This window comes from Oncorhynchus tshawytscha, linkage group LG16 (genome assembly GCF_018296145.1).
Source record: "Oncorhynchus tshawytscha isolate Ot180627B linkage group LG16, Otsh_v2.0, whole genome shotgun sequence".
In the NCBI taxonomy this organism is placed as follows: Eukaryota; Metazoa; Chordata; class Actinopteri; order Salmoniformes; family Salmonidae; genus Oncorhynchus; species Oncorhynchus tshawytscha.
In genome coordinates, this window is record NC_056444.1 from 1305395 (window position 1) to 1331151 (window position 25757).

At 45.7% G+C, this 25757-nt stretch overlaps 1 protein-coding gene across 1 annotated transcript; it reads left to right on the forward strand.

The window, feature by feature from the left end:
- Positions 1 to 477: 477 nt before the first annotated feature.
- Positions 478 to 25757, forward strand: LOC121839582 (ras-related protein Rab-40C). Its single transcript, XM_042298677.1, has 7 exons — positions 478 to 833; positions 2220 to 2392; positions 11488 to 11548; positions 17020 to 17080; positions 19096 to 19173; positions 23421 to 23643; positions 24872 to 25757. Exons 2-7 carry the CDS (start codon positions 2251 to 2253, stop codon positions 25144 to 25146), a joined length of 840 nt encoding a protein of 279 aa, XP_042154611.1. The 5' UTR covers positions 478 to 833; positions 2220 to 2250; the 3' UTR covers positions 25147 to 25757.

The window sequence follows — 25757 nt, forward strand, 5'->3', positions numbered from 1 at the left end:
TTCACCTGCTTTGGCCCTTTTGCGTCACCGGTCACAGACCAGTACGATCAGCATTGTAGAATCTGCCCCTTAATTCAATTCAAGGGCTTTATTGGCATAGGAAACATGTGTTAACATTGCCAAAGCAAGTGAGGTAGATAATTTATAAAGTGAAATAAACAATACAAATTAACAGTAAACATTACACATACAGAAGTTTCAAAACAATAAAGACATTACAAATGTCATATTATATATATATATATATATATATATATATATATATATATATATATATATATATATACAGTGTTTTAACAATGTACAAATGGTTAAAGGTTAAACCCTCAATCTCAGTCACTTCCACACTCTCAATGTGTTGTTGACAGATTTTATGATTGATTTTTCCGATAGCCAATCGTATCATTCTGTGTGTATGTGTATCCAATCAGAGGCTGGTAAGGGCGGAGCGGGAACCTCGAGCCCCAGACTGTGCAGTGCCTATCTGTCAGCTCCAGTGTGTTATCGCGAATGTGATTGAGCGTGGAAGGAAAAAAAAAACACATGTATGATTTTACAAACTGAGATTTTCAAATGATTTACCGCGGACTTGGACTAAAACCTTTACATCTCAACTTGTGCTTTGGACCCACGAGAAAATACGGCAAGCTGCAAGTTCTGGATAGAACCAAAAGGCAAGGAAAAGGTCGGGAAGTTACGGATCTTTGTTGTCCGGACAAGAGAGGGGGCCCGATTTCAGAGCAGCCAGTCTCGGGTGAAGTTAGCGAGCAATCGGTACCAAGGAAGCCAGCATCGTAAACCAGTTAGGAAGAGGATAGTCCAGTTTTCGACAGGTTAGGAGATTACTCGTACAATGATTACCTTTTATGAATGAGAGCTCTGGCATACTGATACATATAGGGTATGTTATTTAATTCGGATGTTGACCTCTGTCGTTGATTTGATTTGACACTTGTCAACTAACCACGAATATCTAGCTAGTTTAGTATTACCAGCTAGCTTAGCATACCCAGCTAGCTTAGCATACCCAGCTAGCTTAGCATACCCAGCTAGCTTAGCATACCCAGCTAGCTTAGCATACCCAGCTAGCTTAGCATACCCAGCTAGCTTAGCATACCCAGCTAGCTTAGCATACCCAGCTAGCTTAGCATTACCAGCTAGCTTAGCATTACCAGCTAGCTTAGCATTACCAGCTAGCTTAGCATTACCAGCTAGCTTAGCATACCCAGCTAACTAGCTCCTCCTGTCTTGCCAGCCACGCAAAGCTGTTGTTCATAGTTAGCTTGCTAGCTACCATTCTGGCTAGCTGTCTATTTACCCTTTAATTACTATAACAGGGTTGCTAACTATCTAGTAAAAAAAAAAAAAAAAAAAACAGGTTATAAACATTTTTGTTTTGTGGGCTCAACATAGACTGTAACGTTAGATGTTCTTGATAACACTTTCTTTGTTGCGATAGCATAATGGCATTACTCGCTAGCTAGCTAACGTTATGCTAACAATAAGGACACAGATAGCCTGTACGCTAAACTAGGAAACTAGCAACGTCCTTAACATATACAGTTTAGCTCACGTCACGTCCACAAAACAAATATGTTGTTTTCATCTAAAGAGAGGTTATTGCCAGATAGCTCACAACAAGGTTCGTTTACTGACCGTCTGTTGATGAAGCAACAGCGTTGTCTTTTAAATGTAATCGATGTTTTAAACTGTGACAGGTGTTTGAAGCGCTAGCAGTCAGAGAAGTCGGTGGTTAAATAAATACCAGTTGCAAAACGGTGTTGAGGTTGGAAGATCAGGACTTCTGCCCGCAGCTTGCTTTCAGCAGTGACGTTGTTTGGACCATTAGACTGGTACCCTGCCTAATTCCTGTCCAAGGGACGTTTTTTGGTTTTGAGCGGCACACCGTACTTTCAACTCCTGCAAGCTGTTTAACCTGGAGGGACTTTATTTTTTTTTCAATTGTGTCCACTATTGCTGCATCATTCAGACTTGTCAAGCTACAATGGTGGTCAGGTGTTTTAACCTGTAGCAGCGCCTCAACTCCACCTCGACACACAACAGTGGGCCGTAGGGCTAATCAACAATTCTCAACTGGAGTACCACACAGACTCTTGACTCCTCTAACTTCTCTGCTGGAATAGACTATACCTGTTCACCCCCCCCTCTCCAGCCCCCTCCTCCTTACCTGCCTCCATCCTCTCCCTCTCCTCCCCCAGTGTGTGAGGGTACAGATGTAAGGAAGGCAGGATGGGTACCCAGGGCAGCCCGGTGAAGAGTTATGACTACCTGTTGAAGTTCCTCTTGGTCGGGGACAGCGATGTGGGGAAAGGGGAGATACTAGACAGCCTACAGGATGGATCGGCAGAGTCTCCGTACGCGTACAGCAGTGGTGAGTCACGAGCTCAGGACTTTTCTGATAACTACTTTATTGAGGGGGAAAATGTACTTACTGTGATTATGTGGTTGTCCAACCGAGCTGTCTTAAGGATGAATGCACTAACTGTAAGTCGCTCTGGAGAAGAGCTTCTGCTAAATGACTCACTTGCAAATGTACTACACACACACACACACACACTAAGTCTTGGCAGCAGCTAAGGGGGATCTCTAATAAATACAAATACACAGCACGAACGCGTAAAGACACAGACACACACAGACGCATGGACACAACACATGTATACACACACTACACACACACACACACACACACCATCTACACACACACACCACCTAAAAACAGACACATACCAGTCCGCTGTCTGTGGTAAGTGAATAATCTTTTCAGCTCCTGTACAAACGTCTAACAATGCAGACACATTCACACTGTCTCACTAACTAATAATGCATCAGCTACAGCAGAAGGTCCAGTCACTGTCTCACTAACTAATAATGTATCAGCTACAGCAGAAGGTCCAGTCACTGTCTCAGTCACTGTCTCACTAACTAATAATGTATCAGCTACAGCAGAAGGTCCAGTCACTGTCTCATTAACTAACTAATAATGTCTCATCAGCTACAGCAGAAGGTCCAGTCACTGTCTCACTAACTAATAATGTATCAGCTACAGCAGGAAGGTCCAGTCACTGTCTCACTAACTAATAATGTATCAGCTACAGCAGAAGGTCCAGTCACTGTCTCACTAACTAATAATGTATCAGCTACAGCAGAGGGCCCAGTCACTGTCTCACTAACTAATAATGTATCAGCTACAGCAGAAGGTCCAGTCACTGTCTCACTAACAATAACACATTCAATGTACTAACTAATAATGCATCAGCAGCAGAAGGTCCAGTCACTGTCTCACTAACTAATAATGTATCAGCTACAGCAGAAGGTCCAGTCACTGTCTCACTAACTAATAATGTATCAGCTACAGCAGAAAGGTCCAGTCACTGTCTCACTAACTAATAATGTATCAGCTACAGCAGAAGGGCCAGTCACTGTCTCACTAACTAATAATGTATCAGCTACAGCAGAAGGTCCAGTCACTGTCTCACTAACTAATAATGTATCAGCTACAGCAGAGGGCCCAGTCACTGTCTCACTAACTAATAATGGCCAGCAGTCACTGTCTCACTAACTAATAATGTATCAGCTACAGCAGAAAGGTCCAGTCACTGTCTCACTAACTAATAATGTATCAGCTACAGCAGAAGGTCCAGTCACTGTCTCACTAACTAATAATGTATCAGCTACAGCAGAAGGTCCAGTCACTGTCTCACTAACTAATAATGTATCAGCTACAGCAGAAGGTCCAGTCACTGTCTCACTAACTAATAATGTATCAGCTACAGTAGAGGGTCAAGTCACTGTCTCACTAACTAATAATGTATCAGCTACAGCAGGAAGGTCCAGTCACTGTCTCACTAACTAATAATGCATCAGCTACAGTAGAGGGTCAAGTCACTGTCTCACTAACTAATAATGCATCAGCTACAGCAGGAAGGTCCAGTCACTGTCTCACTAACTAATAATGCATCAGCTACAGCAGAAAGGTCCAGTCACTGTCTCACTAACTAATAATGTATCAGCTACAGCAGAAGGTCCAGTCACTGTCTCACTAACTAATAATGTATCAGCTACAGTAGAGGGTCAAGTCACTGTCTCACTAACTAATAATGTATCAGCTACAGCGGAAGGGTCAGTAGCTGAAAGGTCGCTGCCCGAGTCGACAAGGTGAAAATCTCCCAAGTGCCTTGAGGAAGGCACTTAACCCTAGTTTCCTCCAGGAGTAACATACTACTATGACTGACCCTGTAAAACAACACCTATCATACTACTATGACTGACCCTGTAAAACAACACCTATCATACTACTATGACTGACCCTGTAAAACAACAGCTATCATACTACTATGACTGACCCTGTAAAACAACACCTATCATACTACTATGATTGACCCTGTAAAACAACACCTATCATACCACTATGACTGACCCTGTAAAACAACACCTATCATACTACTATGACTGACCCTGTAAAACAACACCTATCATACTACTATGACTGACCCTGTAAAACAACACCTATCATACTACTATGACTGACCCTGTAAAACAACACCTATCATACTACTATGACTGACCCTGTATAACAACACCTATCATACAACTATGACTGACCCTGTAAAACAACACCTATCATATTACTTTGTCTGACCCTGTAAAACAACACCTATCATACTACTATGACTGACCCTGTACAACAACACCTATCATACTACTATGACCCTGTAAAACAACACCTATTTTCTACTATGACTGACCCTGTAAAACAACACCTATCATACTACTATGACTGACCCTGTAAAACAACACCTATCACACTACTATGACCCTGTAAAACAACACCTATCATACTACTATGACTGACCCTGTAAAACAACACCTATCATACTACTATGACTGACCCTGTAAAACAACACCTATCATACTACTATGACTGACCCTGTAAAACAACACCTATCATACTACTATGACTGACCCTGTAAAACAACACCTATCATACTAAGATGACTGACCCTGTAAAACAACACCTATCCTGTGTATTTTTATTTATTTTTAAATAATAACGTTTTCAGAGAAGCTTTTCAAACCAGACCTTTCCTCCCACCCCTGGTTTGAATGACTTCACAGTCCTACAACAAGCCCTGTATTATAGAGTACACACTACACACACACACACACACATACACTCCACACACACACACACACACTACACACACACACACATACACTCCACACACACACTCCACACACACACTCCACACACACACACTCCACACACACCCAGCAGGTCCCCTGAGAGTGTAGCTACACAGTCACCATGACCTTAGCCCGAGGATCACCAGATGCCTTCTATTCTGGTTTGTCAGGGTGTGTGTTGAGTCGGGAGACGCCCATTAGCTACCATCGCGCTGGGAATCATAGCTTCCACACCAGTTCATCAGGGTGTGTGTTGAGTCGGAAGACGCCCATTAGCTACCATCACGCTGGGAATCATAGCTTCCACACCAGTTCATCAGGGTGTGTGTTGAGTCGGGAGACGCCCATTAGCTACCATCACGCTGGGAATCATAGCTTCCACACCAGTTCATCAGGGTGTGTGTTGAGTCGGGAGACGCCCATTAGCTACCATCACACTGGGAATCATAGCTTCCACACCAGTTCATCAGGGTGTGTGTTGAGTCGGGAGACGCCCATTAGCTACCATCACACTGGGAATCATAGCTTCCACACCAGTTCATCAGGGTGTGTGTTGAGTCGGGAGACGCCCATCAGCTACCATCACACTGGGAATCATAGCTTCCACACCAGTTCATCAGGGTGTGTGTTGAGTCGGGAGACGCCCATTAGCTACCATCACACTGGGAATCATAGCTTCCACACCAGTTCATCAGGGTGTGTGTTGAGTCGGGAGACGCCCATTAGCTACCATCGCGCTGGGAATCATAGCTTCCACACCAGTTCATCAGGGTGTGTGTTGAGTCGGGAGACGCCCATTAGCTACCATCACGCTGGGAATCATAGCTTCCACACCAGTTCATCAGGGTGTGTGTTGAGTCGGGAGACGCCCATTAGCTACCATCACACTGGGAATCATAGCTTCCACACCAGTTCATCAGGGTGTGTGTTGAGTCGGGAGACGCCCATTAGCTACCATCACACTGGGAATCATAGCTTCCACACCAGTTCATCAGGGTGTGTGTTGAGTCGGGAGACGCCCATTAGCTACCATCACGCTGGGAATCATAGCTTCCACACCAGTTCATCAGGGTGTGTGTTGAGTCGGGAGACGCCCATTAGCTACCATCACACTGGGAATCATAGCTTCCACACCAGTTCATCAGGGTGTGTGTTGAGTCGGGAGACGCCCATTAGCTACCATCACACTGGGAATCATAGCTTCCACACCAGTTCATCAGGGTGTGTGTTGAGTCGGGAGACGCCCATTAGCTACCATCACACTGGGAATCATAGCTTCCACACCAGTTCATCAGGGTGTGTGTTGAGTCGGGAGACGCCCATTAGCTACCATCACACTGGGAATCATAGCTTCCACACCAGTTCATCAGGGTGTGTGTTGAACTGCCTACGTTGTCCTTGTTAAGTCATTTCAAAGGTTGTGTGGTTTCTTTGTTTCTTTTTCTTCACTACAGTAACATTGTTGCCGGGAATCGCCAGTCATTATCGTTCAGAGCTAGGGGTGTCTACAGGCTAGCTGTCGTGTGACTCTGTCGGAGTCCTGGAGGTTCTCAGTGGAGAGGGGAGGTTGTGACAGATCCGTACCCGATGGGGTGAGCTCTCCTTGGGCACGAGGAAAGGAGACGGATGTCTGTCTGGGTGTTATGGTGCTGCTGGATGTGACAGCTTGCTGCTGTTGATAGTTGGGGGGCGATGGAGAGAGAGAGAAAGAGGAGGGGGGGGGGCAGGGCTGCTGGTCTGTGGCTTCAAAAGAGCTGCTTCACACACTCCCAGCTCCATCAGACAAATCCCCCAGAGATATGGGGGGAGAAGATAGAGGGAATAAGTAATGAGAGAGAGAGAGAGAGTTCCTGAAGACAGAGCATATCTAATGTTCACACCTCTATAGGGACCAGCACTATTCACACCTCTATAGGGACCAGCACTATTCAGACCTCTATGGGGACCAGCACTATTCACACCTCTATGGGGACCAGCACTATTCACACCTCTATGGGGACCAGCACTATTCACACCTCTATGGGGACCAGCACTATTCACACCTCTATGGGGACCAGCACTATTCACACCTCTATGGGGACCAGCACTATTCACACCTCTATGGGGACCAGCACTATTCACACCTCTATGGGGACCAGCACTATTCACACCTCTATGGGGACCAGCACTATTCACACCTCTATGGGGACCAGCACTGTTCACACCTCTATGGGGACCAGCACTGTTCAGACCTCTATGGGGACCAGCACTATTCACACCTCTATGGGGACCAGCACTATTCACACCTCTATGGGGACCAGCACTATTCACACCTCTATGGGGACCAGCACTATTCACACCTCTATGGGGACCAGCACTATTCACACCTCTATGGGGACCAGCACTATTCACACCTCTATGGGGACCAGCACTATTCACACCTCTATGGGGACCAGCACTATTCACACCTCTATGGGGACCAGCACTATTCACACCTCTATGGGGACCAGCACTATTCACACCTCTATGGGGACCAGCACTATTCACACCTCTATGGGGACCAGCACTATTCACACCTCTATGGGGACCAGCACTATTCATGATACAGACTATTCACACCTCTATGGGGACCAGCACTATTCACACCTCTATGGGGACCAGCACTATTCACACCTCTATGGGACCAGCACTATTCACACCTCTATGGGGACCAGCACTATTCACACCTCTATAGGGACCAGCACTATTCACACCTCTATGGGGACCAGCACTATTCACACCTCTATGGGGACCAGCACTATTCACACCTCTATAGGGACCAGCACTATTCACACCTCTATGGGGACCAGCACTATTCACACCCCTATGGGGACCAGCACTATTCACACCTCTATAGGGACCAGCACTATTCACACCTCTATGGGGACCAGCACTGTTCAGACCTCTATGGGGACCAGCACTGTTCACGCCTCTATGGGGACCAGCACTGTTCAGACCTCTATGGGGACCAGCACTATTCATGATACAGACTGTTCACACCTCTATGGGGACCAGCACTGTTCAGACCTCTATGGGGACCAGCACTGTTCATCTCTATGGGGACCAGCACTGTTCAGACCTCTATGGGGACCAGCACTATTCATGATACAGACTATTCACACCTCTATGGGGACCAGCACTGTTCAGACCTCTATGGGGACCAGCACTATTCACACCTCTATGGGGACCAGCACTATTCACACCTCTATGGGGACCAGCACTATTCACACCTCTATGGGGACCAGCACTATTCACACCTCTATGGGGACCAGCACTATTCACACCTCTATGGGGACCAGCACTATTCACACCTCTATGGGGACCAGCACTATTCACACCTCTATGGGGACCAGCACTATTCACACCTCTATGGGGACCAGCACTATTCACACCTCTATAGGGACCAGCACTATTCACACCTCTATGGGGACCAGCACTATTCACACCTCTATGGGGACCAGCACTATTCACACCTCTATAGGGACCAGCACTATTCACACCTCTATGGGGACCAGCACTATTCACACCTCTATGGGGACCAGCACTATTCACACCTCTATAGGGACCAGCACTATTCACACCTCTATGGGGACCAGCACTGTTCAGACCTCTATGGGGACCAGCACTGTTCACGCCTCTATGGGGACCAGCACTGTTCAGACCTCTATGGGGACCAGCACTATTCATGATACAGACTGTTCACACCTCTATGGGGACCAGCACTGTTCAGACCTCTATGGGGACCAGCACTGTTCATCTCTATGGGGACCAGCACTGTTCAGACCTCTATGGGGACCAGCACTATTCATGATACAGACTATTCACACCTCTATGGGGACCAGCACTGTTCAGACCTCTATGGGGACCAGCACTGTTCATCTCTATGGGGACCAGCACTATTCACACCTCTATGGGGACCAGCACTATTCACACCTCTATGGGGACCAGCACTATTCACACCTCTATGGGGACCAGCACTATTCACACCTCTATGGGGACCAGCACTGTTCAGACCTCTATGGGGACCAGCACTATTCACACCTCTATGGGGACCAGCACTATTCACACCTCTATGGGGACCAGCACTGTTCAGGATACAGACTATTCACACCTCTATGGGGACCAGCACTGTTCATGATACAGACTGTTCAGACCTCTATGGGGACCAGCACTGTTCATGATACAGACTGTTCACACCCCTCTTGGTGGAGGAAAATGTAAAAATTCTAAAGGGGATTTCCTTGTAATTCTATACATTTTGCCATGTCTGATGTGTATTCATGTGATATTTGAGTGACAAAATGACAACGGTGTCTATGGGCTAAAAAACCTCTCAAGCATCAGCTGACATGGGCTGGTTGATCTGGACATTTCTGACTGGTTATAAATGTCTCTCTCTGTAATGACTGACATTTTTAATTTTAATTATTACCTTTATTTAACTAGGCAAGTCAGTTAAGAACAAATTCTTATTTACAATGACGGCCTACCAGGGAACAGTGGGTTACCCTGCCACCTCTACACTCTAACCACTAGGCTACCCTGCCGCCTCTACACTCTAACCACTAGGCTACCCTGCCGCCTCTACACTCTAACCACTAGGCTACCCTGCCTCCCCAAAATGACAGAGGAACTGATGATGCACTACCCAACTACTATTACACCTCTCAAGAGTAACTTTAAAGGTGGACTGAGTTCCTTTTAAATAAAAGAATGCCCGTTCGTGAATTTTCAAATTTTATTTAACTTTTTTTTTTTTTTACTTGGAAAGTCAACTAAGAACCAATTCTTCTTTACAATGACGGCCTTCCCCGGCCAAACTCTAACGCAGACGACGCTGGGCCAATTGTGAATGAGCCTGGAATCGAACCAGGGTCTGTAGTGACGCCTCTAGCACTGAGATGCAGTGCCATAGACCGCCGTGAAAGCAGTAATTTGATTGGTCAGGACGAGAGCAAAGATTTCTCATCCAAGTGGAGAACTGCAACTGAAGCACAACATGTGTCCTTTTACATTCTGAAGCCACACACACACACACACACACACACACACACACACACACACACACACACAGACACAGACACAGCTATAAGGACAGGTGAACTGATAATGCTTTTTAATGTTTAATACCTCTCCCTTCTTTCTCTCACCCTCCTCCCTACCACTTTCTCTTCTGTATTTCAACCTCCCCCTTCTCTCTCTCAACCTCCTCTCTCTCTCTCAACCTCCTCTCTCTCTCTCTCAACCTCCTCTCTCTCTCAACCTTCTCTCTCTCTCTCTCAACCTTCTCTCTCTCTCTCAACCTCCTCTCTCTCTCTCTCAACCTTCTCTCTCTCTCAACCTTCTCTCTCTCTCTCTCTCTCTCTCTCAACCTCCTCCTCTCTCTCTCAACCTCCTCTCTCTCGCTCTCTCAACCTCCTCCTCTCTCTCGCTCTCTCAACCTCCTCCTCTCTCTCGCTCTCTCAACCTCCTCTCTCTCTCTCTCGCTCTCTCAACCTCCTCTCTCTCTCTCTCAACCTCCTCCTCTCTCTCAACCTCCTCCTCTCTCTCTTTCTCTCAACCTCCTCCTGTCTCTCTCTCTCTCTCTCAACCTCCTCTCTCTCTCTCTCTCTCTCTCTCTCTCAACATCCTCTCTCTCTCTCTCTCTCTCTCTCTCTCAACCTCCTCTCTCTCTCTCTCTCTCTCTCAACCTTCTCTCTCTCTCTCAACCTCCTCTCTCTCTCTCTCTCTCAACCTCCTCTCTCTCTCTCTCAACCTCCCCTCTCTCTCTCAACCTCCTCCTCTCTCTCTCTCTCTCTCAACCTCCTCCTCTCTCTCTCTCTCTCTCTCAACCTCCTCCTCTCTCTCTCTCTCTCTCTCTCAACCTCCTCCTCTCTCTCTCTCTCTCTCTCAACCTCCTCTCTCTCTCTCTCTCTCTCTCAACCTCCTCCTCTCTCTCTCTCTCTCTCTCTCTCAACCTCCTCCTCTCTCTCTCTCTCTCTCTCTCTCTCAACCTCCTCCTCTCTCTTTCTCTCTCACTCTCTCTCTCAACCTCCTCCTCTCTCTCTCTCTCAACCTCCTCCTCTCTCTCTGTCTCTCTCAACCTCCTCCTCTCTCTCTCTCTCTCTCTCAACCTCCTCCTCTCTCTCTCTCTCTCTCTCTCAACCTCCTCCTCTCTCTCTCAACCTCCTCCTCTCTCTCTCTCTCTCTCAACCTCCTCCTCTCTCTCTCTCTCTCTCTCTCTCTCTCTCTCTCAACCTCCTCCCTCTCTCCTCCATCCAGGCATCGACTACAAGACCACCACTATTCTGCTGGATGGGAGGAGAGTGAAACTGGAGCTGTGGTTAGTACATCCTACATGTTGAATCAACACGCTGTGGTTATTAGTACATCCTACATGTTGAATCAACACGCTGTGGTTATTAGTACATCCTACATGTTGTGGTTATTATTACATCCTACACGTTGTGGTTATTAGTACATCCTACATGTTGTGGTTATTATTACATTACACGTTGAATCAACACTGTGGTTATTAGTACATCCTACATGTTGAATCAACACGCTGTGGTTATTAGTACATCCTACATGTTGTGGTTATTATTACATCCTACACGTTGTGGTTATTAGTACATCCTACATGTTGTGGTTATTATTACATTACACGTTGAATCAACACTGTGGTTATTAGTACATCCTACATGTTGAATCAACACGTTGTGGTTATTAGTGTTGTTAGCTTGAACCCAGCGGGTGTCATCATTACGTGTGTGTGTGTGTGTGTGTGTGTGAGAGAGAGAGGTTAGAGTCAGAGGAGGTAAATGAACTGATTAGATAAGACCTCATACATGGTATCCATCTCTCTGTTTATTTTCCTTAACTCTACCCAATCACCACTCAGATACCAGCTCTCTGTTAACTCTACCCAATCACCACTCAGATACCAGCTCTCTGTTAACTCTACCCAATCACCACTCAGATACCAGCTCTCTGTTAACTCTACCCAATCACCACTCAGATACCATCTCTGTTAACTCTACCCAATCACCACTCAGATACCATCTCTGTTAACTCTACCCAATCACCACTCAGATACCAGCTCTCTGTTAACTCTACCCAATCACCACTCAGATACCAGCTCTCTGTTAACTCTACCCAATCACCACTCAGATACCAGCTCTCTGTTAACTCTACCCAATCACCACTCAGATACCAGCTCTCTGTTAACTCTACCCAATCACCACTCAGATACCAGCTCTCTGTTAACTCTACCCAATCACCACTCAGATACCAGCTCTCTGTTAACTCTACCCAATCACCACTCAGATACCATCTCTGTTAACTCTACCCAATCACCACTCAGATACCAGCTCTCTGTTAACTCTACCCAATCACCACTCAGATACCAGCTCTCTGTTAACTCTACCCAATCACCACTCAGATACCAGCTCTCTGTTAACTCTACCCAATCACCACTCAGATACCATCTCTGTTAACGTCCTTAACTCTACCCAATCACCACTCAGATACCATCTCTGTTAGCGTCCTTAACTCTACCCAATCACCACTCAGATACCATCTCTGTTAACGTCCTTAACTCTACCCAATCACCACTCAGATACCATCTCTGTTAGCGTCCTTAACTCTACCCAATCACCACTCAGATACCATCTCTGTTAACGTCCTTAACTCTACCCAATCACCACTCAGATACCATCTCTGTTAACGTCCTTAACTCTACCCAATCACCACTCAGATACCATCTCTGTTAGCGTCCTTAACTCTACCCAATCACCACTCAGATACCATCTCTGTTAACGTCCTTAACTCTACCCAATCACCACTCAGAGACCATCTCTCTGTTAACTCTACCCAATCACCACTCAGATGATGATCAGGGTGAGGATCAAGGTGAATACACAGGTCTCAGTCTGTAGTGACATAGCAGAGGGGTGTGAATACACAGGTCTCAGTCTGTAGTGACATAGCAGAGGGGTGTGAATACACAGGTCAGTCTGTAGTGACATAGCAGAGGGGTGTGAATACACAGGTCTCAGTCTGTAGTGACATAGCAGAGGGGTGTGAATACACAGGTCAGTCTGTAGTGACATAGCAGAGGGGTGTGAATACACAGGTCAGTCTGTAGTGACATAGCAGAGGGGTGTGAATACACAGGTCAGTCTGTAGTGACATAGCAGAGGGGTGTGAATACACAGGTCAGTCTGTAGTCTGGTGACATAGCAGAGGGGTGTGAATACACAGGTCAGTCTGTAGTGACATAGCAGAGGGGTGTGAATACACAGGTCTCAGTCTGTAGTGTCATAGCAGAGGGGTGTGAATACACAGGTCTCAGTCTGTAGTGACATAGCAGAGGGGTGTGAATACACAGGTCAGTCTGTAGTGACATAGCAGAGGGGTGTGAATACACAGGTCAGTCTGTAGTGACATAGCAGAGGGGTGTGAATACACAGGTCAGTCTGTAGTGACATAGCAGAGGGGTGTGAATACACAGGTCAGTCTGTAGTGACATAGCAGAGGGGTGTGAATACACAGGTCAGTCTGTAGTGACATAGCAGAGGGGTGTGAATACACAGGGGCATTTCTGTGTTTCATTTTCAGTACATTTGCTAAAAATGTCTAAACAGTCAGTCTGGAGAGTTGTGTGAAGCATTGTCAGTCAGTAGAGTTGTGTGAAACAGAAACAGTCAGTCAGTAGAGTTGTGTGAAACAGAAAGAGTCAGTCAGTAGAGTTGTGTGAAGCAGTCAGTCAGTAGAGTTGTGTGAAACAGAAACAGTCAGTCAGTAGAGTTGTGTGAAGCATTGTCAGTCAGTCAGTTGTGTGAAACAGAAACAGTCAGTAGAGTTGTGTGAAGCAGTCAGTCAGTCAGTAGAGTTGTGTGAAGCATTGTCAGTCAGTAGAGTTGTGTGAAACAGAAACAGTCAGTAGAGTTGTGTGAAACAGAAACATTCAGTCAGTAGAGTTGTGTGAAACAGTCAGTCAGTAGTAGAGTTGTGTGAAGCAGTCAGTCAGTAGTAGAGCTGTGTGAAGCAGTCAGTCAGTAGTAGAGTTGTGTGAAGCAGTCAGTCAGTAGTAGAGTTGTGTGAAGCAGTCAGTCAGTAGTAGAGTTGTGTGAAACAGAAAATACTCCAGATTGAATTTACGAACATACATGTCTAGCTAGTCATTTGTAATGCTAACAAGCAAGCAAGAGGTTGCATAGCAACAGCATCAACTTCCGGTCGACAGGCGAAATGCTAGTACGCTCAACTGAAACAATACCGTTTGTTTACAGTATACTAAAATGAACTAATAGTGTAAACTCATTAAGTAGGTAGTATACAGTATGTTAGTGTGGGTACTCATTATTAAGTAGGTAGTATACAGTATGTTAGTATGGGTACTCATTAAGTAGGTAGTATACAGTATGTTAGTATGGGTACTCATTAAGTAGATAGTATACAGTATGTTAGTATGGGTACTCATTAAGTAGGTAGTACACCGTATGTTAGTATGGGTACTCATTAAGTAGGTAGTATACCGTATGTTAGTATGGGTACTCATTATTAAGTAGGTAGTATACAGTATGTTAGTATGGGTACTCATTAAGTAGGTAGTATACAGTATGTTAGTATGGGTACTCATTAAGTAGATAGTATACAGTATGTTAGTATGGGTACTCATTAAGTAGGTAGTATACCGTATGTTAGTATGGGTACTCATTAAGTAGGTAGTATACAGTATGTTAGTGTGGGTACTCATTAAGTAGGAGTATACAGTATGTTAGTATGGGTACTCATTAAGTAGATAGTATACAGTATGTTAGGATGGGTACTCATTAAGTAGGTAGTATACCGTATGTTAGTATGGGTACTCATTAAGTAGGTAGTATACAGTATGTTAGTGTGGGTACTCATTAAGTAGGTAGTATACAGTATGTTAGTATGGGTACTCATTAAGTAGGTAGTATACAGTATGTTAGTGTGGGTACTCATTAAGTGGGTAGTATACAGAATGTTAGTGTGGGTACTCATTAAGTGGGTAGTATACAGAATGTTAGTATGGGTATTCATTAAGTAGGTAGTATACAGTATGTTAGTATGGGTATACAGTATGTTAGTATGGGTACTCATTAAGTAGGTAGTATACAGTATGTTAGTATGGGTATACAGTATGTTAGTATGGGTATACAGTATGTTAGTATGGGTACTCATTAAGTAGGTAGTATACAGTATGTTAGTATGGGTATACAGTATGTTAGTATGGGTATTCATGAAGTAGGTAGTATACAGTATGTTAGTATGGATACTCATTAAGTAGGTAGTATACAGTATGTTAGTATGGGTATACAGTATGTTAGTATGGGTATACAGTATGTTAGTATGGGTACTCATTAAGTAGGTAGTATACAGTATGTTAGTATGGGTACTCATTAAGTAGGTAGTATACAGTATGTTAGTATGGATACTCATTAAGTAGTTAGTATACAGTATGTTAGGATGGGTACTCATTAAGTAGGTAGTATACAGTATGTTAGTATGGGTACTCATTAAATAGGTAGTATACAGTATGTTAGTATGGGTATACAGTATGTTAGTATGGGTATTCATGAAGTAGGTAGTATACAGTATGTTAGTATGGATACTCATTAAGTAGGTAGTATACAGTATGTTAGTATGGGTATACAGTATGTTAGTATGGGTACTCATTAAGTAGGTAGTTTACAGAATGTTAGTATGGGTATTCATTCAGTAAGTAGTATACAGTATGTTAGGATGGGTACTCATTAAGTAGGTAGTATACAGTATGTTAGTATGGGTATTCATTCAGTAAGTAGTATACAGTATGTTAGTATGGGTATTCATTCAGTAAGTAGTATACAGTATGTTAGGATGGGTACTCATTAGTTTAGGGCGTTGGCCTAAAGAGAAGTCATGAATACTCTTCTTACTCTACCCTTTTTTTCTGAAGTGCATTATCTGGGTTTTATCTTGGATAAACATTCATCTCCGTTTGGTACACCGTAGATTGACACTGTATTTGAAAACGGCACATTTTCTACGTTTTGTAGGAACAAATATAATGTTAAAAAGTTTTACCCGATGATTTCATCAGAAGTTAAACCATTTTTTAAAACAGTGATATTCAAACGCTATGGGATTTGTGGTGATGTGGGGAGGAAGATGATACCCTCCTGGCTTGAAACTCATTCTGATTTGTGGTGATGTGGGGAGGAAGTTAATACCCTCCTGGTTAGAAACTAGTTCTGATTTGTGGTGATGTGGGGAGGAAGATGATACCCTCCTGGCTAGAAACTAGTTCTGATTTGTGGTGATGTGGGGAGGAAGTTAATACCCTCCTGGCTTGAAACTCATTCTGATTTGTGGTGATGTGGGAGGAAGTTAATACCCTCCTGGTTAGAAACTCATTCTGATTTGTGGTGATGTGGGGAGGAAGTTAATACCCTCCTGGCTTGAAACTCATTCTGATTTGTGGTGATGTGGGGAGGAAGTTAATACCCTCCTGGCTTGAAACTCATTCTGATTTGTGGTGATGTGGGGAGGAAGTTAACACCCTCCTGGTTAGAAACTAGTTCTGATTTGTGGTGATGTGGGGAGGAAGATGATACCCTCCTGGCTAGAAATCCGTTGCAGGTTTTGAAAATCACTTTTTCTTACTTTGAATCCTATCCTGTGATGTCACGGATACATTTATTTTTAGAACCTTCTCTTTTTAACCACAGATCAAAATTGGCGGAATTTCCCTTTAATTGTGGTTAACTCATATCTCTCTCTCGCTCTCTCGCTCACTCTCAGGGACACGTCAGGACAGGGGAGGTTCTGCACCATCTTCAGGTCCTACTCCAGAGGGGCTCAGGTAGGAACACACATTCTGCTGACATAGTACACACATTCTGCTGACATAGTACACACATTCTGCTGACATAGTACACACATTCTGCTGACATAGTGTGTATATACAGTTGAAGTCAGAAGTTTACATACACTTAGGTTGGAGTCATTAAAACTTGGTTTTCAACCACTCCACAAATTTTTTGTTAACAAACTATAGTTTTGGCAAGTCGGTTAGGACATCTACTGTGTGCATGACACAAGTCATTTTTCCAACAATACAGACAGATTATTTCACATATCATTCACTGTGTCACAATTCCAGTGGGTCAGAAGTTTACATACACTAAGTTGACTGTGCCTTTAAACAACTTCAAAAATTCCAGAAAATGATGTCATGGCTTTAGAAGCTTCTGATAGGCTAATTGACATAATTCGAGTCAATTGGAGGTGTACCTGTGGATGTATTTCAAGGCCTACCTTCAAACTCAGTGCCTCTTTGCTTGACATCATGGGAAAATCAAAAGAAATCAGCTAAGACCTCAGAAAAAAAAATTGTAGACCTCCACAAGTCTGGTTCATCCTTGGGAGCAATTTCCAAACGCCTGAAGGTACCACATTCATCTGTACAAACAATAGTATGCAAGTATAAACACCATGGGACCACGCAGCCGTCATACCACTCAGGAAGGAGACGCGTTCTGTCTCCTTGAGATGAACGTACTTTGGTGCGAAAAGTGCAAATCAATCACAGAACAACAGTAAAGGACCTTGTGAAGATGCTGGAGGAAACAGGTAGAAAAGTATCTATATCCACAGTAAAACGAGTCCTATATCGACATAACCTGAAAGGACGCTCAGTAAGGAAGAAGCCACTGCTCCAAAACCACCATAAAAAAGCCAGACTACAGACAACTGCACATGGGGACAACGATCGTACTTTTTGGAGAAATGTCCTCTGGTCTGATGAAACTGTTTGGCCATAATGACCATCGTTATGTTTGGAGGAAAAAGGGGGAGGCTTGCAAGCCGAAGAACACCATCCCAACAGTGAAGCACGGGGGTGGCAGCATCATGTTGTGGGGGTGCTTTGCTGCAGGAGGGACTGGTGCACTTCACAAAATAGATGGCTTCATGAGGATGGAAAATTGTGGATATATTGAAGCAACATCTCAAGACATCAGTCAGGAAGTTGAAGCTTGGTCGCAAATGGGTCTTCCAACTGGACATTGACCCCAAGCATACTTCCGAAGTTGTGGCAAAATGGCTTAAGGACAACAAAGTCAAGGTATTGGAGTGGCCATCACAAAGCCCTGACCTCAATCCTATAGAAAATGTGTGGGCAGAACTGAAAAAGCATGTGCGAGCAAGGAGGCCTACATACCTGACTCAGTTACACCGAGGAGGAGGAATGGGCCAATATTCACCCAACTTATTGTGGGAATCTTGTGGAAGGCTACCTGATAAGTTTGACCCAAGTTAAACAATTTAAAGGCAATGCTGACCCACCGGGAATGTGATGAAAGAAATAAAAGCTGAAATAAATCCTTCTCTCTACTATTATTCTGACATTTCACATTCTTAAAATAAAGTGGTGATCCTAACTGACCTAAAGGCAGGGAATTGTTACTAGGATTAAATGTCAGGAATTGTGAAAAACTGAGTTTAAATGTATTTGGCTAAGGTGTATGTAAACTTCCCGACTTCAACTGTATATATTATTAGTATTATTGTTTCATGTACTTCTCTTTTTGACCTGCAGTGTTGGAGCTACAGAATTTCACTGTACCCTGCAATTACATCTGAGAGACTGTGCACATGACTAATACACTCATCTAATCCAGTACACACACAATCTAATGACATAGTACACACACACAATCTAATGACATAGTACACACACACAATCTAATGACACAGTACACACACACAATCTAATGACACAAGTCCCCTACTGAGTGTGTTTGGCTGGTCCTGTCTGCTCCTCCTACTTCTATAAACAGGACATAAAGAACAATGGTGTGTGTGTGTGTTCCCCAGGGGATCCTGCTGGTGTATGACATCGCAAACCGCTGGTCGTTTGAAGGCATCGACCGCTGGATACGAGAGATTGACGAGGTATGGAGGGAGGGGAGAGGAGAAAGAGAGGGTAGAGGAGGAGGGGGGAGGAGGAGGGGAGGGGAGGAGGAGAGGGAGAGGAGGAAGAGAGGGTAGAGGAGGAGGGGGAGGAGGAGAGGGAGAGGAGGAAGAGAGGGTAGAGGAGGAGGGGGAGGGAGGAGGGGGGAGGGAGGAGAGGGAGAGGAGGAAGAGAGGGTGGAGGAGGGGGAGGGAGAGGAGAAAGAGAGGGTAGAGGAGGAGGGGGGAGGAGGAGGGGAGGGGAGGAGGAGAGGGAGAGGAGGAAGAGAGGGAGGGAGAGGAGGAAGGGAGAGGGAGAGGAGGAGGAGAGGGTAGAGGAGGAGGAGAGGGAGAGGAGGAAGAGAGGGTGGAGGAGGAGAGGGAGAGGAGGAGGAGGAGGGAGAGGAGGAAGAGAGGGTAGAGGAGGAGGAGAGGGAGAGGAGGAGAGAGGGTAGAGGAGGAAGAGAGGGTAGAGGGAGGAGGAGAGGGAGAGGAGGAAGAGAGGGTAGAGGAGGAGGAGAGGGAGAGGAGGAAGAGAGGGTAGAGGAGGAGGAGGAGAGGGAGAGGAGGAGGAGAGGGAGAGGAGGAAGAGAGGGTAGAGGAGGAGGAGAGGGAGAGGAGGAAGAGAGGGTAGAGGAGGAAGAGAGGGTAGAGGAGGAAGAGAGGGTAGAGGAGGAAGAGAGGGTAGAGGAGGAGGAGAGGGAGAGGAGGAAGAGAGGGTAGAGGAGGAGGAGAGGGAGAGGAGGAAGAGAGGGTAGAGGAGGAGGAGGAGAGGGAGAGGAGGAAGAGAGGGTAGAGGAGGAGGAGAGGGAGAGGGGAGAGAGGGTAGAGGAGGAGAGGGAGAGGAGGAAGAGAGGGTAGAGGAGGGGGAGGGGAGAGGAGAAAGAGAGGGTAGAGGAGGAGGGGGGAGGGAGGAGAGAGGGTAGAGGAGGAGGAGAGGGAGAGGAGGAAGAGAGGGTAGAGGAGGAGGAGGAGGAAGAGGGGTAGAGGAGGAGGAGGAGGAAGAGAGGGTAGAGGAGGAGGAGGAGGGGGAGAGGAGGAGGAGGAGAGGGAGAGGCGAGGGTAGAGGAGAGGAAAGGAAAGGAGAGACCCTGTCCCATAGTCCTCAACACACCTCGGTGAACAGAACCGAATAGGCCCAGAGTACTGCTATAGACACACCATGTCCTTCTGGGATGCAGAAGCCTAGAGGACATCCTCCCTGTGTGTGTGTGTGTGTGTGTGTGTGTGTGTGTGTGTGTGTGTGTGTGTGTGTGTGTGTGTGTGTGTGTGTGTGTGTGTGTGTGTGTGTGTGTGTGGTGGTGAAGATATGTCTTTCCTGGTATGTCTCACCTCTAGTCTACAGTACCCTGCAACTGGACATGTCAGTCAGAGCAGGAGAGAGACAGATGGGGGGGGGATAGACTAGAGAATTTGATTGGTAGAATGAAAGGTGAAGCCGCTAGAAAGACCAGGGCCTGTTTGCCATAGCGATGGAACTCAGGCTTCCCAGTGTTTTAACCACGTATCTTTCCTACAACGTCCCAAGATGCAACGTGTGTTTCCCTAAACACCACGCAGAGGGAACGCTCGTTAAGTGTGTTGTTGCAGCGCGTCGATACTGATAGGATGGATACTGATAGGATAGGATGGATACTGATAGGATGGATACTGATAGGATAGGATGGATACGGATAGGATGGATACTGATCGGATAGGATGGATACTGATAGGATGGATACTGATAGGATGGATACGGATAGGATAGGATGGATACTGATAGGATGGATACGGATAGGATAGGATGGATACTGATAGGATGGATACTGATAGGATAGGATGGATACTGATAGGGTAGGATGGATACTGATAGGATGGATACGGATAGGATAGGATGGATACTGATAGGATAGGATGGATACGGATAGGATGGATACTGATAGGATAGGATGGATACTGATAGGATAGGATGGATACTGATAGGATAGGATGGATACTGATAGGATGGATACGGATAGGATGGATACTGATAGGATAGGATGGATACTGATAGGATAGGATGGATACTGATAGGATAGGATGGATACTGATAGGATAGGATGGATACTGATAGGATAGGATGGATACTGATAGGATAGGATGGATACTGATAGGGTAGGATGGATACGGATAGGATAGGATGGATACTGATAGGATGGATACGGATAGGATAGGATGGATACTGGTAGGATAGGATGGATACGGATAGGATGGATACTGATAGGATAGGATGGATACGGATAGGATAGGGTGGATACTGATAGGATGGATACGGATAGGATAGGATGGATACTGATAGGATAGGATGGATACTGATAGGATGGATACTGATAGGATAGGATGGATACTGATAGGATAGGGTGGATACTGATAGGATAGGATGGATACTGATAGGGTAGGATGGATACGGATAGGATAGGATGGATACTGATAGGATGGATACGGATAGGATGGATACTGATAGGATGGATACTGATAGGATAGGATGGATACTGATAGGATAGGATGGATACTGATAGGATAGGATGGATACGGATAGGATGGATACTGATCGGATAGGATGGATACTGATAGGATGGATACTGATAGGATAGGATGGATACTGATAGGATAGGATGGATACTGATAGGGTAGGATGGATACTGATAGGATGGATACGGATAGGATAGGATGGATACTGATAGGATAGGATGGATACGGATAGGATAGGATGGATACTGATAGGATAGGATGGATACTGATAGGATAGGATGGATACTGATAGGATAGGATGGATACTGATAGGATGGATACTGATAGGATAGGATGGATACTGATAGGGTAGGATGGATACGGATAGGATAGGATGGATACTGATAGGATGGATACGGATAGGATAGGATGGATACTGATAGGATAGGATGGATACTGATAGGATGGATACTGATAGGAGGATGGATACTGATAGGATAGGATGGATACTGATAGGGTAGGATGGATACTGATAGGATAGGATGGATACGGATAGGATGGATACGGATAGGATGGATACGGATAGGATGGATACGGATAGGATGGATACTGATAGGATAGGATGGATACTGATAGGATAGGATGGATACGGATAGGATGGATACTGATAGGATAGGATGGATACTGATAGGATAGGATGGATACTGATTGGATCAAAGATATGATCCCTTTATGATCCCTTATTAATGTCACTTGTTAAATCCACTTCAAATCAGTGTAGATGAAGGGGTTCGGGTTAAGTAAGGAGAGGGGGTGCGCAACTCAATATTAGGAAGGTGTTCTTAATGTTTTTTACACAGTGCATATTGAGGGAAAAGTTGAATTAGACAGTAGTGTCCAAATGGCTAAATAAATCTCAATTGAATTTATCGTTCCAATATATAGGTAGTGTGTACTGTGTCTTTTAACACAGTCCTCTGGGGTTTCATCTCTTTATCGTTCCAATATATAGGTAGTGTGTACTGCATGTGTCTTTTAACACAGTCCTCTGGGGTTTCATCTCTTTATCGTTCCAATATATAGGTAGTGTGTACTGCATGTGTCTTTTAACACAGTCCTCTGGGGTTTCATCTCTTTATCGTTCCAATATATAGGTAGTGTGTACTGCATGTGTCTTTTAACACAGTCCTCTGGGGTTTCATCTCTTTATCCTTCCCTTGTTATGCAAAGAAATGGGCAGCTTCGTATTTGTAGTCAGTTGGTTCTGTCACAGAAAGACAGATCAATGTTGATGTTGTGTATAGCGGAGATCTTCTGTATATGAAGAGATGCTGTAGGGTAGAAAACGCATCTAACCACGTACTTGGCTGCTCCGAGAGTGGTCTGAGGCCATAAGAAGCATTTTTTTTAAACACCAACTTTAGTAATGATGCTTTTGTGAAACAGCTGGGAGATCTACTAAGGGTTCTAACGATGAACGCTTTTGGGAAACTGGTCCCTGATCTCTCTCTGTTATAAATCTGTCGTTCTGCCCCTGAACAGGCAGTTAACCCACTGTTCCTAGGCCATCATTGAAAATAGGAATTTGTTCTTAACTGACTTGCCTAGTTAAATAAAGGTTAAAAAAATATATATATATGTATGAAAGAGACAGTTCTAACAGTTTCTATAACTTACTACTGTTTTCTACTTCCCTTGATCCTCTCTGTTATATGAAACTTACTACTGTTTTCTACTTCCTGTATACCACTGAAATGTCGCCCCCCTCTCCCTCCCATCAGCATGCCCCGGGTGTACCTCGTATCCTGGTAGGCAACCGGCTCCACCTGGCGTTCAAGCGTCAGGTTCCTACGGAGCAGGCCCGGGCGTACGCGGAGAAGAACGGCATGACCTTCTTTGAGGTCAGCCCGCTCTGCAACTTCAACGTCATCGAGTCGTTCACAGAGCTGTCTCGCATCGTACTGATGAGGCACGGCATGGAGAAGTTCTGGAAGCCCAACAGAGGTAGGAGGGGGTGAGGGGGGAGGAGCTTGACACCGATTTTTTTATTTATTTTTAAAGGAGTACATGTGCTCCTAATTAGAAAAAATTGTAGGAGCACAATAAAAAGTATTCAAGGTATAGATGATATAAATAGGTAGTAATTACAGAATCCAGGGTTTATGAGCACTGGAAAGAACATAATAAGATGCAGCCTACGTACAGCTGTCCTACTTTAATATTATAGCATATACCATTTAGCAGAAGCTTTTATCCAGTGACTTAGTCATGCGTACATACATTTTACGTATGGACGGTCCCGAGAATTGAACCCACTATCCCGGGGTTGCAAGTGCTATGCTCTAGCGACTGAGCTACGGAGGGCCGCGCTCTAGCGACTGAGCTACGGAGGGCCGCGCTCTAGCGACTGAGCTACGGGGGGGCCGCTCTCTAGCGACTGAGCTACGGAGGGCCGCTCTCTAGCGACTGAGCTACGGGGGCCGCTCTCTAGCGACTGAGCTACGGAGGGCCGCTCTCTAGCGACTGAGCTACGGAGGGCCGCTCTCTAGCGACTGAGCTACGGAGGGCCGCCTCTAGCGACTGAGCTACGGAGGGCCGCGCTCTGCGACTGAGCTACGGAGGGCCGCGCTCTAGCGACTGAGCTACGGAGGGCCGCGCTCTAGTGACTGAGCTACGGAGGGCCGCGCTCTAGCGACTGAGCTGCGTGGGGCCGCGCTCTAGCGACTGAGCTACGGAGGGCCGCGCTCTAGCGACTGAGCTGTGGAGGGCCGCGCTCTAGCGACTGAGCTACGGAGGGCCGCGCTCTAGCGACTGAGCTACGGAGGGCCGCGCTCTAGCGACTGCGTTACGGAGGGCCGCTCTCTAGCGACTGAGCAACGGAGGACCACTTTAGAAGCGCATCTAAAGAAGCTCTCCCTTGTTCCTTTCTGAACCAACAGATGTTTACTGCTGGTAAAATTACCACACGATATCCTTCATCTGTGGTTAGCAGGTTGCTAGCTAGCTAATGATCTGTGGTTAGCAGGTTGCTAGCTAGCTAATGATCTGTGGTTAGGCAGGTTGCTAGCTAGCTAATGATCTGTGGTTAGCAGGTTGCTAGCTAGCCTATGATCTGTGGTTAGCAGGTTGCTAGCTAGCTTATGATCGGTGGTTAGCAGGTTGCTAGCTAGCTAATGCTGTAACAGGACAGAACAAGGTTGAACTAACTCTCTCTCCTCCCCTCTCCCTCCAGTCTTCACTCTCCAGGACCTGTGCTGCAGAGCGATTGTCTCCTGCACGCCCGTCCACCTGATCGACAAGCTGCCGTTGCCCGTGGCGATAAAGTCCCACCTCAAGTCCTTCTCTATGGCCAATGGGATGAACGCAGTGATGATGCACGGACGTTCCTATTCGCTGGCCAACGCGTCGGGCGGGTCTAAAGGGAACAGTCTGAAGCGTTCTAAATCTATCAAACCCCCCCAGAGCCCCCCACAGAACTGCACACGCAACAACTGTAAAATCTCCTAGTGATAGACCCTGTCTGGGGGAGGGGGTAGACTGACACCCTAAACACACTGAAACAGACCCTGTCCCTTCCACTGAGGGGAGGATGTGTAGAGCCTGTGGGGAGAACCAAGTCTGAGACCTAACCTACACCCTGAAGGGAGGAGATACCCTGAAACAGACCTAGCCCTTACCCCATACCCTAACCTTGGGGGAGGAGAAACCCTGGGTGAGGAGGGTGATGAAACCTAGTGTAGGAGGAGGAGGAGGGAGGTGTGTGTGCACAGACTTGAGGAGACCCGACCAGACATTTCTGGTCAACCCTCGTCCATAGGAGGGGTTGTGCTGGAGTTGTAATACACCCAGAATACATCCACATCCAGAATACACCCAGAATACATCCATCCACACCCAGAATACACCCAGACTACAACCAGAATACATCCACACAACCCTACTGAGTTCTAGTGTTTTCCCCTCTCTTCTTCCCTCCCTTTCTCTCTCTGTTGATCAGAGTGTTGCCTCCTGCTGTCCCATGATTCATATGTTAAATAATAGATGTTCTCTTCATGGATCTCTGCCTGCTCTCCTTCTCTCCTTCCTTCCTCTCTCTCCATCTCTCTCACTCTGCCTGC

Excerpts from the sequence above, each read along its gene's own strand:
- LOC121839582 (XM_042298677.1), top strand. The coding sequence starts at position 2,251 with ATGGGTACCCAGGGCAGCCCGGTGAAGAGTTATGACTACCTGTTGAAG. Across the intron at positions 11,549-17,019 it reads AGAGTGAAACTGGAGCTGTG|GGACACGTCAGGACAGGGGA; the intron begins GTTAGTACATCC and ends GCTCACTCTCAG. Across the intron at positions 19,174-23,420 it reads GGATACGAGAGATTGACGAG|CATGCCCCGGGTGTACCTCG; the intron begins GTATGGAGGGAG and ends CCCTCCCATCAG.